The sequence below is a fragment of the Amphiprion ocellaris genome, chromosome 15 (genome assembly GCF_022539595.1).
Source record: "Amphiprion ocellaris isolate individual 3 ecotype Okinawa chromosome 15, ASM2253959v1, whole genome shotgun sequence".
Classification (NCBI taxonomy): Eukaryota; Metazoa; Chordata; class Actinopteri; family Pomacentridae; genus Amphiprion; species Amphiprion ocellaris.
The window spans coordinates 19,594,511-19,608,939 of NC_072780.1; the positions used below are offsets into that span (position 1 = coordinate 19,594,511).

Consider the following 14,429-nt stretch of genomic DNA (forward strand, 5'->3'; position numbering starts at 1 on the left):
GTAGTATTCTGTACATCCTTGTTTTAGATTCCTATTAGCATTGTAAATGTAATATGAGAATATGTCGTACGATCTGAAAATATCACACTGCACTGTATAGTCTGTGAATGCTAATTCCTAAAAACACATTCCAGGTATCTGTTAAATGATTAATAGCCACCATTCATAAAAGCTGAGCTGCAAACTGTGAGTCTAATTTCCTCCTCTGTTTCCAGGAAACAGTGCAGACCTTCGGCTGGTGAAGACATTTATCGAGCTGGGCCTGCCGGGATCCAGGCTCGACTTCCTCATGTCTGAGCGGAACCAGGTGTGTTTGACGGCAATGGGAGCAAATTCGATGTCACGTGCGCGCTCACATTCCGTGGAAGCGCTTCAAGGCAATTTGCAGAGCGCTGACGGCCGTGCTTTTCTCTGCCATTTCCCCCTCGCAGGCTGACACGTTTGCAGATTTCGACACCATGACAGACAGGCTGCTGGATGAGATCATTCAGCATATCCAGCTGTACAATCTCACCATAGGCAGGATAAGGTCAGTTGCTCAGGTTTAACACTGTGCAGCGTACACATTACTGACAAACCTCTGTCTGATTGATTTTGATTGATTATTTGCGGCAGGACAGAGCTGCATTTAGTCTGGTCAGCAGATGGCAGCAGAGACTGTGCATTGATTCTTGTGCTCAGCATGAATGTCTTAACTTATGAGGATCACTGTTTCATGATAATGTATAGAGTCAAAATGGATAAGCGGCACAGAATGGATGAAAAGCTCTTATCATACAGTGCCAATAAGTTTCTGACTTTCACTTGATAGACTGTGCTCCTTTGTGCAGCACTGGGCTGCCTGGTTCCAATCAAATTAAGCTATTCATCTTCCTCCTTAATTGCCCTCAATGTGCCAATTTATTTCTTTGTAAGAGTTTCTACCCAAGTTTCTTAACTCTCTTATTGTGACGTATTCTCTAGAGAGCAAGTATCAAAGACAAAAGCAATGGACTGCCACAACAGCATCTGGTTCTTTCCACATTACCTCTATATTTAGTTTGGTAGGAGACAGATGAGAAGGAGCAGGCGTGCTGATGAGGGATTTTGGGTAGAGCTGCAACAGTACAGTAATTAAACTAAGTGACAGACATAGCTTGATGAATCTAATATTTCCCACTGCTGCAAAGATGCTATTAATTCATATGGTGTGTCCTCTGTATTAGCAACATTAAGTTGTCTTTGCCTTTGATAATGTTTAAACATTTAACAAGTTAATGTGTTTTCTCTAATTATCGAATGTTGTAGTACAAATCTTTACAATAGCTTCCGTTGCAACCAGTTCCTGTTTCCAGAGGAGTCTATGATAAGCTACTGCACAGTGTCATAGGTCAGCAGCGTTGGAGGCACTGTTTTTTTTTTTCCAGCCGCCCACTCAAGCTGCAAGTTTCTCTCTCTGAAAGTTGTTTGTCTTCGGCCAACAGCTTCATCGGCCACTCTCTGGGGAACATCATCATCCGCTCGGTGCTGACGAGGCCTCGCTTCCGCTGCTATTTGCCCAAACTGCACACTTTCCTCTCGCTGTCAGGACCACACTTGGGAACGCTGTACAACAACAGCACATTGGTCAGCACAGGTGAGGCCACCGCTCAGCGCCAGGAAGGAGGCGCGCTGCAGATGTGCTGCCGTGCGGCGCTGCATCCCAGTATCCTGCGTTTCTCTTTGCCTTTTATCTAAGAATATCATACTGCTCAGCTACTGGCTGTGGGGGCCTGACTGCATGTGTGTGCGTCCTTAGGTCTGTGGTTAATGCAGAAGCTGAAGAAATCAGGATCCTTGTTGCAGCTCACCTTCAGAGATCACGTGGATCCACGGAAAACATTCCTCTATCTCCTGAGTCAGAAACCAGGTACGGGATGAAAGCGGCCAAATGTGAAACAGAGGCAGTGTATTGACTGCCGCGCTTTACAGACTGTTACTTGAAAGACAGTCTGTTCAAATATTCATGAAAATGTTGTCATCTTGTCTTTTTTGTCAAATTTCTGTATGTGTCAGCTCGCTAACACTCAAACCCCTGCCAGCGAGCTGTGAGAGGCCTGTGAGAGGCCTCCCCACTGTGTGAGTGGAACAAAGCAGTCGTTTGTCACACAGGCTTGAAGAAGATAAGCCTGAAAACGTTTTTTTTTTCTCCCCCTTCTAGAGCTGTGGCAGGCTGACAAAATGATCCAAACCCTGTCATTGCAAACCCACCAGTGCACTCTCTTAAAAGCACACGCAGGAGACCGGAGAATAAAAAACACAGCTTTATCGTATCAAGCCTGTCATTGCACTTTGTGATTGTACTTTGCATTTTACAACTGATTCACTCCTTTCCTCTGTCTTGCCCTCTCTACCCCTCTCTCACACACTCTCTGCAGTCTGTCTCACTCGTTTGTTTTGTGTTATTTTAGGGCTCCAGTTCTTCAAGAACGTGGTGTTGGTGGCGTCTCCACAGGACCGTTATGTTCCTTTCCACTCTGCCAGAATAGAGATGTGCAAAACTGCTCTCAAAGACAGAACCACAGGTCAGTGCACATATTCATGCTATAACGGATTCTTCTTTCAATAGTTTTGTGTCACATTCTGTTTTTATGCCTCAGTACCTACAGTATGTAGTTAGTGAGTACTGATGTTGAACTCAGCTAATCAATTTAAGTGCCACTGTGCAACTTTGGAAAGAAGAAACCATGTATTCTTTGTATTGAAGTTGAAAAGAAAAGAATTCATCCTTGACCAGCTTAATGTACTCAGAGGTTTGGTGTTATAATGTACTTGATCTGGTAGAAGCAGCAGCTCATGGTGGCTAATGTTAGCTTCCAATACATATTACTGTGTAGCTGACACACTGAAAGTTTGCTGACTTTTTGTGCTTTCTGGAAATTTATAACATTTATTTATGGGAACAAATGTTCACATTTGGCATATTCTGTAATTGTCATGTAGCCACAGTGGCTTCAACAAAACATATGCAGATTCCCTTGGGGCTGGGCGATGAAGGGCGCTGAAAATTTATCACAATAAAATGCTTCATTTTAGTCAATATTGATCACCTTTTATTATTAATTAGGACCTATTTGTGTTCAAAAACAGACTTTTTAAAAAAATTTACCAACCAAATTATCAAGGCACACTGATGATAATGTTTATTCTAGTACAAGAATGAAAAACACACAAATAAATAGTTTTCTTTTTAAAATAAGAACAGGAAGGATCTCAGATAAAACATAATAAATAAAGAAACATCAGCTATGACATAAACTAAACAAGCATTAGTAGGATGCAATAGAGAACAAATGTTAAAGAAAGTGTTCAACTTAAAATGTTACAAAAGGTTTTCTAAGTGTTGGGTAACTGGAGGCATGTGGAAGACGGCCATTGAAGTAGCTGCATCGTGTTCGCACTAAGGCTTAAGGTTCCTGATGACTGGCCATGCAACCCGACATCAAGTCCGTCAGCCCCCAGAGCAGGCTGCTGGTAGAGGGTCACTTTGGTGGAGGTGGCCTAGGATACAGTCATGGGTGTTTATAGACCACGAAGACTGCTTTGCAAGGGCAGCCACAGATCCCTGCTGACTACAACTAGGGGAGGTTTGCAGGTGTGGACTGGCTGGAGACGTGCACGGAAGCAAATAGGGAAAGCAACGCAGCAGACAGGTTCAGTTATCAAAGGATATGAAAGCCTTTTTATGAACCAGGGAGGAAATACATGTCAAGTTGTTCATAAAACCAAAAATTGTAATTGTTCACGTGCTTTTATGGTTTGCATCTAATACATTTGAGCGCTTTCATCTTATCGGACTGTGTAGTGGCTAAGTGGTTAGCACTGTTGCCTTGCAGCTAGAAGATCCCCAGTTTGCGTCCCGGCCTGGGCTTGGGGTCTTTCTGCGTTGAGTTTGCAACTTCTCCCTGTGCATGTGTGGGTTTTCTCCGGGTTTTCCGCGTCCTCCCTCAGTCCAAAAACATGCTGAGGTTAATTAGTGATTCTAAATTGTCCATAGGTGTGAATGTGAGAGTGATTGTTTGTCTCTATGTGTAGCCCTGTGATAGACTGGTGACCTGTCCTGGGTCAATTTAACCCGAACCCGAACCTAATGAGGATTAAGCGGTGTATAGAGGATGGATGGATGAATTTTATCTTATCTAATCTTATTGCTACAGATGGCGTATCTTATTTTTCATTTCATTTCCCAGACCTTGGTTTAACTGTTGCGTAACAGGAAGCAAAAACTATATACAACATTTAAGTACAGTACACATACATACATGAACATTCTGTTTGGGGCTTCTAAAAAACCATAACTATGTGGTTTTCCAACTTTGAAATGATGTTGCTACAATTTTCTAACAAAACAATGTATAAACAGACTAAGCTAATCAGATTTATTGCCAATGACTGTAGTTGCTGATTTCACTTAGTACTTAAGAGGACTCCTGTAACTTTCCCCTTCTTTGCCCTAAAGGTCCCGTGTACACCGAGATGATCAACAACCTCCTGCAGCCGCTTGTGGAGGCTAAAGAGTGCCGGCTGATCCGCCAGAATGTGTTCCATGCTCTGCCCAACACAGCCAACACACTGATCGGCCGCGCCGCCCACATCGCCGTCTTGGACTCGGAGCTCTTCCTGGAGAAGTTCTTCTTAGTGGCAGGGCTCAACTACTTCAAATAACGGTGCTAGTACTGCAGGCATACAGGACAGATGCTGTCGGCGGTTGACAGAGTCGGATTTGGAGGATAAGGTCTCTACCGTCTCCTGTACAGTACATGTAACGTATATAATTCCTGGTATCCAAGTGGCCAGAACTGTATATCCCATTTGTTAGGATTGTTAGCAGCTGTTATTAAAGGATCTGTGTATTGTGACTGTTCAAACTGCTAACTCAGAAGTCTGAGTCTGAAATGCAGCCATGCAAAACAAAACATCTGACATCGATGGCAGGATTGATTGTAGATGTTTTGTTGGCCTTATGAATAACTTCTCAGCCAGAACACTAACAGAAGCTAATTGTGGTCTAAAGCATTTACCTGCTTTCCCTTTAGAGTTGGTTTAGAGCCTTCAGTGTCAGTCGTTGATTGAATTCTTCTTTAAGGGTTACATCGATGATAGTCTTACACTACTGTTACACCCAAGGCAAACCCTTGATTGTACATGAAGAATTTTGTTAGATGTTCCTTTATACAGAAATCAATATATTGTTTCAAATTATTTATTTTTATCCGCTTCTGTGTCCACACTGTAAGTAGTCCATTTAAATGTGATCTTTTGTGTGTTATCATCAAATCCGTCAAACAAAAAGCAAAGTGTTATACAACGCAGGCAGAAATGTTACCCCATGTAGCTGACAATTCAGTATAGTATGCTTTTTTTGAACATTTACTAATGCTAAACCATGCATCATTTAATAAGAATGGCTCTGTCTGCTACATTAGCCTTCACTTTTTGATTATTTGCACTGACTGGTTGACACATTGAAAAACTAAATGCAGAAATTGCTGAGCCCTGCCCTCCTTAGCTACACACCTGTCCAGCTTTCTGGCATCAACAGGTACATATGTAGCTTACAATTATAACCACTGAACCTGAAATAATTTGTGAAAGAATGAGACAGAGGAACACAAAGCAGACTTTGCTTGGTCTAGGTTTTGTTGTCAGCTGTCAAGAGATTTTTTTTCAGGTGTAGCTTGCTAAATAAGCTAATTTTACCTGGTTGAAAACAGTGTCTCTGGCTTGACTACATGACATTACATTATGGAAAATGTAAGATGATTTCTTATTCTAACTTAACCCCATTCGACTGCTTGGCTTCTGATTTTATATTTTCAAGCAGTATTTACTCCTAACGTTACTAAAGGAAAGGCCAGTTTGTGATTGGACAATTGCTATTCATGGGTGGGGCTTAGCAAATGCAGTTTTGTTTGGAAGAACAGCAACGACATTGAAGCAAACTTAATGAATTATGGCGACCACTATAAGCCACTTAAGAAATGAGTCATTTTCATGTTGCTCCTTGAACTGTGTGGCAGCAAACAGGCTGATTAATATAATCAAGAGTGGATATCATATGCTAATAATGTGAACAAAAGCATATTATTATTGATTATACACTACAGTCTTGTCTAAAGACATTACCTTTATAACGAGCCATTTAAAACCGCAGATGAAAATTGAAATTCATTGTGTTTTAAATGGTGTAAATTAGGGTGTCATCACTTTTCTTTTCTTCAAAACTGCTTGATATTATGTAACACAGACCAACTGCCAAGATTCTCCCTCACACACTGTCTATCTAATCAACGTGATGCATGATGATAGCAGGGAAGCACTGTCGTAGCAGTCTCATGTACGTCAAAATGCACGATGCCATGTTTTGAACATCTCATCAGCAAGTATTTAGAATTTCTCTTCCTCTGCTGTCGCACGCCAAGTGTTGTTTTCCAGCATCATGGTGAGGACTGTTTCCTCACCGCTGAGCTGTCCGTCAGATGATGTTTACATATTTTGACATTAGAGAACTGTTATCGCTGACGTCTCATATCCAGCGGAGGTTGTGCATCTGCTGCATATGTAGTTATGTACATACAGAGAGCTATATTTTAACCTTTGCACTGGTTTGATGGCAAGTGCACTTTATTGACAACCTTGAATCAACCTCCACTTGCTTTACAAAATACAAACAGCTATTTTTTTTGTTAAAACATGCACTGCTTTTTTAGAAGTGAAGGTCGCGTCCTGCACTCATTGTAGAAGCTAACCTCGGCTGTCCGTCTTGGCCATTCAAGCATTGTATCGTCTTCAAAGTGGGCTGTCTCAGAGAACAACCGATGACATCGCAAAGTGCTCGGTTTCCGTGTGGAAGCTGCTGCACGGTAAGCAGAGTGTCACCGTGATTGACTCTAATCAAATGGGCTCCTTTAGGACGTAGAGAAACTTTTCAAAAAGCCACTAAGCAAAGCTGCGTAAGCAATCTGTAGGAGCTGCCATGCATCATGCATCATTTCTCAGCCCACAAACCTCCCCCAGCACACACACATCCAGTATATGGATGAGGCTTTCGCTTGTTTGCTGCTCTCCCTTTGTATGTTTAGGGTTTGTTTACCCAAAGGGGTCAGCAGGAATCAATGGAGGGAAAAAGTGTTTGAGAGGTGTGGAGACCGGCGGCTTCAAGGGCAAATATGAAATAGTTTGATGAGATGGACGGCTGCCCTGTAAAAGCTTTCACTGGAAGTTGCAGTAGTGAATCAGAAAACAAATAAAAATGTATGTACATCATCCCGAACTCTTCTTGTTGAGACAAACAGTTTGTTTTGTGTGGCTAAATGTGTCTCTGAAAGTGTTAACTGTACATTTATGCTGCTGTCATAACTGAGAGTGAATTCAGAGGTGATCCATAAACTCAATAGATCCTTGCAAGTGCTGTCAACCTTCAAAACTAGCTGACTTGAACCTTTTTGTATTTGATTGCCCTTTACTGAGAGTCTTTTTTTCATGTGTAGCACATGTGCGTGTGTGTGTTTGAAATGAAAGGAGATGAGTTATCATCGTCTGCCCATTGCTGCGTCACCCTTCATGTGTTTGAACTGAATGTAAAAAATGTTTGGCGTCACTGTGAGGAACATGTATTTATTTCATTCTGCAGTTCTTTTGCTGAATGTACAACATGTAAAGTACAGTAAATACTACTTCATCTGTGCCAATACTACTCCAATATTTTTCTATGTTGCTGACTGTACTGTATGTATTCCTTAGTAGCTTGTGTTCTATGTAAAAATATAAATACAAAAATATAAATATATATATGTATATTATACATAGCATAGTATTATTATAACAGATATGACATTAGAATAAAAAATGTTCCTTTTGCATAATTTTTGTGTTGTGTGTGTCTGTTGAGCCTGCTTTCAAGTCCCTGTTCACTTCAATGCATGCTTACCAGAAGATTTTTTTATAGAGATGTTTTTTCCCGGATGCCTTCAAACCCAGCATCCATTGCAACAGACTTTGTGATTCATTGCCTTAACCAAATGCAATATTTAAAAATCTGACATTTCATCCTGTAATTGAGGAGATTCCTGAACTTGATAAATACTTTATTGTGCTGGATATACACTGTCCAAAAAAAGCTAACACCTGGATTTAACTAAGCAAATACAGTTGTGGTCAAAAGTTTACATACACTTGTAAAGAACATGTCATGGCTCGCTTGAGTTTCCAGTTATTTCTACAACTCTGATTTTTCTCTGATAGAGTGATTGGAACAGATACTTCTTTGTCACAAAGAACATTCATGAAGTTTGGTTCTTTTATGACTTTATTGTGGGTTAACAGAAAAAGTGACCAAATGCTTCTCACCTTATCTCTAAGGCTGAGCCCAGCCACCCTGCTGAGGAAGCTCGTTTCGGCTGCTTGTCCCATTCTTTCGGTCACAACCCAGAGCTTATGGCCATAGGTGAGGGTTGGAACGTAGATGGACTGGTAATTTGAGACAGTTCAGTACCAAGTCTGCATTACTGCTGACGCCACACCAAGCTGCCTGTTTATCTCTCGCTCCATTTTCCCATCATTCGTGACCAAGATCCTGAGATACTTAGCAACAATTAGCTAACACAATGTAGCATTAGAACACAGGAGTGATAGTTTTGGAAATGTTCCTCTGTACCCCTATGTAGATATTCCATTAAAAATCAGCCATTTCCATTTCCAGCTAGAATAGTCATTTACCACATTAACAATGTCTAGACTGTATTTCTGATTCATATAATGATATCTTCATTTAAAAAAAAACAAAAAAACAAAAACGTGCCTTTGTTTCAAAAATAAGGACATTTCTAAGTGACCCCAAACTTTTGAACAGTAGTGCATGTAGTCATTAAGGACAGTGTAATATTAGAAAGGACATGGATCTGAGTGGACCTAATGAGACAAAATAAGTGAAAGTTTACTTCCTCATACAACAGAACCTACTACTCTTGCTTAAGACCCACAGATCGGAGGACACTTCTCAGCTGAAGTAAGATGAAAGTAAACGCAGCATAAAAGTTCATACTGAGGAAAATCGTTTTAAATGAAATTCTCTTTTAATAGGGATGGTCAGGCTGATGCAATTACCCACAGTGGGGTGGCACAATGTCTCATTAATTCTTTTTTCAGCAAAACACTGTCGGCCAAATGGTCATTTCTCTGGTCACTTGTCATTTTCTTAAGCAGGCAGGACTGCCCACAGGGTTACATGAGAACTCACATACAGCATAATAAGCTTTTTTATGTAACCCTCAGTTGACTGCACGCTCACACTCACACCTACAACCAATTCAGAATCACCAATTATCCTACCATGTAGGATAATTGGTGATTATCCTACATGGTAGGATAATTGGACTGTGGGAGGAAACACACACAGGCACATGGAGAACATGCAAACACTCACACAGAAGTCGACCAGCAGGTTTGTGATCAGAAGCTTTAAGGAAACAGCGACTAACCGCTGCACCTCTATTTTAAAGAATATAATCCAATGTTGTCCTGCTGATGCAGATTGTTTTTTTTGCGTCTGATGATTTTCTAAGAACAAAAAGAGAGCGTTCTTTGAACAAATCGCCGAGGCAGATGAACAGAGGATACACAGTGGATGAGCAAAGGAGCATCAGACTTATTTAATCTTCATTTCATACAAATAAGCACTGAGATCACATTTCATTGCAGTTAAATGATAAAAAGAAATATACTACATGGAATATTTACTTTTTGTTGTTATTTCATCTTTAAATCTGAGCTGGTTGAGTGATCAAAGGAAATCACTGAGGTTCCCCATTTAAAGTACAGAATAGGAGGAGGAAAAGTGAACTAACTGAACCAACAAACAGAATCTCAGGGAACTCAGGGGTGTTTTAGTTTTAGTGCTTTTCTTACTATATTCCTTGAAAATTAAGTGTGCATTTTTGGAGTACTTCATCAAGAACATCATACTAACGCCTTCCTTTGCTCTCAGACCAGTCTCACTTCTTGGTGTCATGGATACCAGAAGATGTTGGAAACATTCCTCAAACATTCTGCTTCATGTTGACATAATTGCATCACTTCATTTCAGCAGATTTGTCAGCTGCCAATCTCCTGTTCTACCACATCCCAAAGGTTTTGTTCTGGCCCCACATCTGCTGACTGACAAGTCCACTGAACTCACTGTCATGTACACGAAACCAATTTGAGTTTTGCTTTGCGTCAGGTGCATCATCCTGCTGGAAGCTGCCAATAGAAGATTGTAAACTGTGGTCATTATGGACGGACATGGTCAGCAACAACACTCAGACAGGCTGTGGAATTCACACCATGATTGATTGATATTAATGGGCCCCAAAAAAGTTTGCCAAGAAAATATTTCTCACATCAATACAGCATCAACAACCTGCACTTCTGACATGAGGCAGATTGTGTCTGTGGATTCAGGCTGTTTTTGCCAAATTGTGGCCTACCATCTGTAGCCTTAGCAGAAATCAAGATAGATAAAACCAAGTGATGTTTCCCTGTTTTGTTGCCCATTGACGCCACAGATGTCTGTTCTTGGTTGACAGGAGGGAACCTGACTGGTCTTTTGCTGCTGTGGTCCATCTACCTCAAAGCTGGACGTGTTGTGAGTCTTAGCTGCTTTACCGCTTAGCACAGGTATAAAGAGTCCTTATCTAAGTTATTGCAGCCTTTCTGCCAACTTTCTAGCAGTTCTTCTCTGACCATCAAAAAGGTGTTGCACTAAATGTTTTTTGTTCTTTACTTCATTTTTCATTCTGAGAAAACTCTCAGGAGATCAGCAGTTTCACAAACACTCAAACCAGCCATGGTGTCGCAACCAACGTCACGAAGATCACAACTTACAATTTCTTCAGTTTCATTTAGCAGACTCTTTTATCCAAAGCGATGTACATATGAGAGTAGATACAACACAAGCAAGGTCAGGCGAAAACAACCTGGAAAAGTGTCATAAAACAAGCTCAAGTGTGATAATAGGACCGTGGTGTCTACAGGCAGTGCAGGAGGTAGTAGGAATTAGATTTTTTAATTTATTTATCTTTTCCTTTTTGCATTTTTCCTTATTCAGGTGTTCATTGTGAACATCAACTGACACTTCTGATCTGTATCTGTGTGATTTTGTGTACTTCATTGCTGCCAGGTGATTGGATATTTGCATAAATAATCAGATCTGTACTGCAGGTCAGTGACACTAAACTTACAGATAGGGTACTGACTGGCACACTGATGGATTTGTAACTTGCAAAGAAATTGATTAACACTGGAAATTATTTTGTTGGCTTATATAGTAAATGTTCAGTGATGCCCCTTTGTTGTTGCTCAGTTATATTAAAGATAAATAAATTCAAACAAAGATGAGTGATAAGCCTTTTAAGCCTTTCAGCCCGACAGCTGCACTTTGCGTCCATATTTCCATCACTTCTTCTCAGCTGAATTTATTACATTGAGGTGCAGCATACACTACCATTCAGAAATTTGGGGTCACTCAGACAATTTCATGTTCTCCATGAAAACTCACACTTTTATTCATGTGCTAACATCATTGCACAAGGGTTTTCTAATCATCAATTAGCCTTTCAACACCATTAGCTAACACAATGTAGCATTAGAACACAGGAGTGATGGTTGCTGGAAATGTTCCTCTGTACCCCTATGGAGATATTCCACTAAAAATCAGCCGTTTCCAGCTAGAATAGTCATTTACCACATTAACAATGTCTAGACCAATGTTCCCTGTAATTTTTCATGAGTCTGAGCAAACACACAAACTCCCTGAGCGTCCCTTGGACCACTGTGAGCAACATCAGACGTGTGCACTGTGGTCACACCAGCATCACATCCATTCAAGTTACATGGTTCATTAAAAGAATCAAATTACAGCATTTACATTTCTGTTAAAACACTTTGTCAACAGGAGCCAGTTGAAGGCTGCAGTGATTTTAGTGACACTACAATGTATAAGAGTGAAGTTATTGAATATTTGTCTCTCTTTACTGTTGCAGCTGTTTTGCAAATTGCAGACGGATCCTGTTCACTCCATAGACACCAGTGTTATTCCTGTAGCTTGAAAGACAGCTACTTTTGATAAAACTGGGCTTGTAGCACATTGTCTGCCTTGCAACAATGGGAAAGAGGCACTGCTTATGTTTTGACAACCTATATCTAATGAGTTATTGATGCTGGAAGTCCGAATCTGTGAATATCTTTCCAACTTTACTGAACTTGGGGCCACTACCACCTAAGGAGTGATATATTTAATTTTGAAAAAAGCATTTAGCCATACTTAAAGCTTTAAGTGCTTTATTAACACGGAACTAAAAATTTTGTATTGTTTTATTATCACAGGTTCTGTCTGAAAAGAGGTGGCATCATTTTAAACAGTGAAATCAAACTAATAAAATGTAATGACCAACCAGTGAGCAATACTGGATTCTGCAAAAACATAAACAACTTTTTTAAAAATCTAAATCTTATCTTAACACAGTTAATGTATTAACTTATTTATGTGTGTATGCATGTATTTGTTGATTTATTTAGTACTGTTAACATATCAGAGTTCTGAGTGAGTTTTTCTTAAGATAGGCAAAGGCCATTTATTGATTACATATAGGCTCTTAAATGTTTATTAAAAACTAAAAAGCATTTTTAAAAAAACAACTTAGGCATTTATTGAGTCACTAAAATACTGTAGAGTCTATGACCACATCAGCATGATTATAAGCATCCTCTGGTAAATTAACAACCAGATACTGATGTCTCTCACCATATGGACTTCAGGAGATGACTGGGGGATGATAAACTGTGACCTACTGGTTGGGTTCTCTCTGTTCTCATGTTTCTTACATGTTTGTCCCCTGACAGCTGGGTCCTAATGTTTTTTGAGCAACACACCATACTATGACATTTTTACAATGATGATTCTGCTATGGAACCAGTTTGACATGTTCAGGTGTTCTTTGTGTGAAAACTCAGAGATTTCAGGTATCAGAAGGTGGTTTTCAACTTTCTTTGTTAACTTTCTGCTTCAACTTTAAACTAAATTTCCTTCACTAACCCAGCCCTCTGGACTTCCACTAAGCTGTGTTCCTATTGGCTGTCCAGGTGGCTGCTTGGTGTTATTAGGAACACCTGAGCAGCTCAGTGTCTTCCTGCTTTATTTAGCTGCAGACAAACATTTCCTCTGCTTCTGTTCACCACTGAACCTGGTTTGGCTCCATTGCTTTAGTTCTTTAGGCGTTGGCTTGCAGCTTCCAGCAGTAAAATAGACTTTGTGTTTCTTGGTGTGTTTTAGGGCTTTGTACTGGATAGTTGTCTTGGTAAATGTGGTTCTTTAGCCACAGTCAGTACATGGTGCTAATGTGTGCAGTGATTAGTGGATTTGGTGCAGCTGTGTTGTGTCTTTATCTTGGCTGTAGTGAGTCTTTAGAGGTTTTTGGTCAGACACATTCTGTATTCTTGTTTGTGAACCAATGTTGGTTGTCCAGAAGGTAAGAGTTCCTGTCCTGATTCTCTGTTCTCAGAGGTTCTCTGGTAGGCTGCAGGAGACTTTAGCATTTGAGTTGTGTTAGTTTGGTTTTTGTATGGTTTCATTTGGACGACTATCTTGAGGCCCCTCCATGTGGTTTAGTGAGGTTTTCTGCAACAGTCCTACAAAGCAACCTGCAGCAGAAGAGACTTTGAGAGTTTTTAGGAAGTTCTGGAGACCAGACTTTAGAGCAGCAGAAACATTTGTCAGCAGTTTGAGCAGGAGAAGGTGAGCTTCAGAGTAGAAATGAGAAGGAAACCTTCTTGACCCGTGTGGTGAGGTCCTGTACCAAGAGTTTGAGCAGGTTGTGAAGAGTCTGTAGTTCTTTGGTCTGAAAGCACAAGAATCGACTCATTAAAGGAGAAAACAGGAGATAATGTTGGTTCTTCTGTCCTTCTGTAGTTTCCTTAGACTGAATATCAAGTTTATATTTTAAATGATTTCCCATGTGAGCCCAAAAAGACTTCAATAAACTCCCTCCATCCCCTGGACACAACATATTTTATTACCATGTTAAATTTTTTTTTAAAATATGTTTTTGAGTTTTAATTATAGTTTTAGCATAGTTTTTTTTTGTCTTTGCTCGTTTAGTTTTGTCATCTGTGTAAAAGGTGCTAAACAAATAAAGTTGAATTGATAAACTGAATAATTGACTAACTCATGATTGTGACAACAGAAGTATTTTCATTATGATTTAAGGGTCTATTTCATTTTTAAGGTTGGGGTTAATATTGTGACTGAAGAAGAAGATTAAATAAATAAACTACATAACAAAAAGCAATTAAATCAAAGGGAAAAAAAATTAATACAAAAAACTTTTAAAAAGGTTTATAATTTAAAAAATATTTTTGAATGTTTAATTATTGAA

The 14,429-nt window shown here is 39.9% G+C and overlaps 1 protein-coding gene across 1 annotated transcript in view; it reads left to right on the forward strand.

Moving 5' to 3' along the window:
* fam135b (family with sequence similarity 135 member B) overlaps nucleotides 1-7,883 on the forward strand; it is a 55,412-nt gene extending 47,529 nt beyond the window's left edge. Inside the window, exons 15-20 of the mRNA XM_023263746.3 lie at nucleotides 216-307; nucleotides 432-529; nucleotides 1,464-1,615; nucleotides 1,778-1,888; nucleotides 2,430-2,543; nucleotides 4,478-7,883. Coding sequence (XP_023119514.2) covers nucleotides 216-307; nucleotides 432-529; nucleotides 1,464-1,615; nucleotides 1,778-1,888; nucleotides 2,430-2,543; nucleotides 4,478-4,683 — 773 coding nt within the window. The 3' untranslated portion in view covers nucleotides 4,684-7,883. The remainder of the gene's footprint in view (nucleotides 1-215; nucleotides 308-431; nucleotides 530-1,463; nucleotides 1,616-1,777; nucleotides 1,889-2,429; nucleotides 2,544-4,477) is intronic.
* The last annotated feature ends 6,546 nt before the right edge of the window (nucleotides 7,884-14,429 follow it).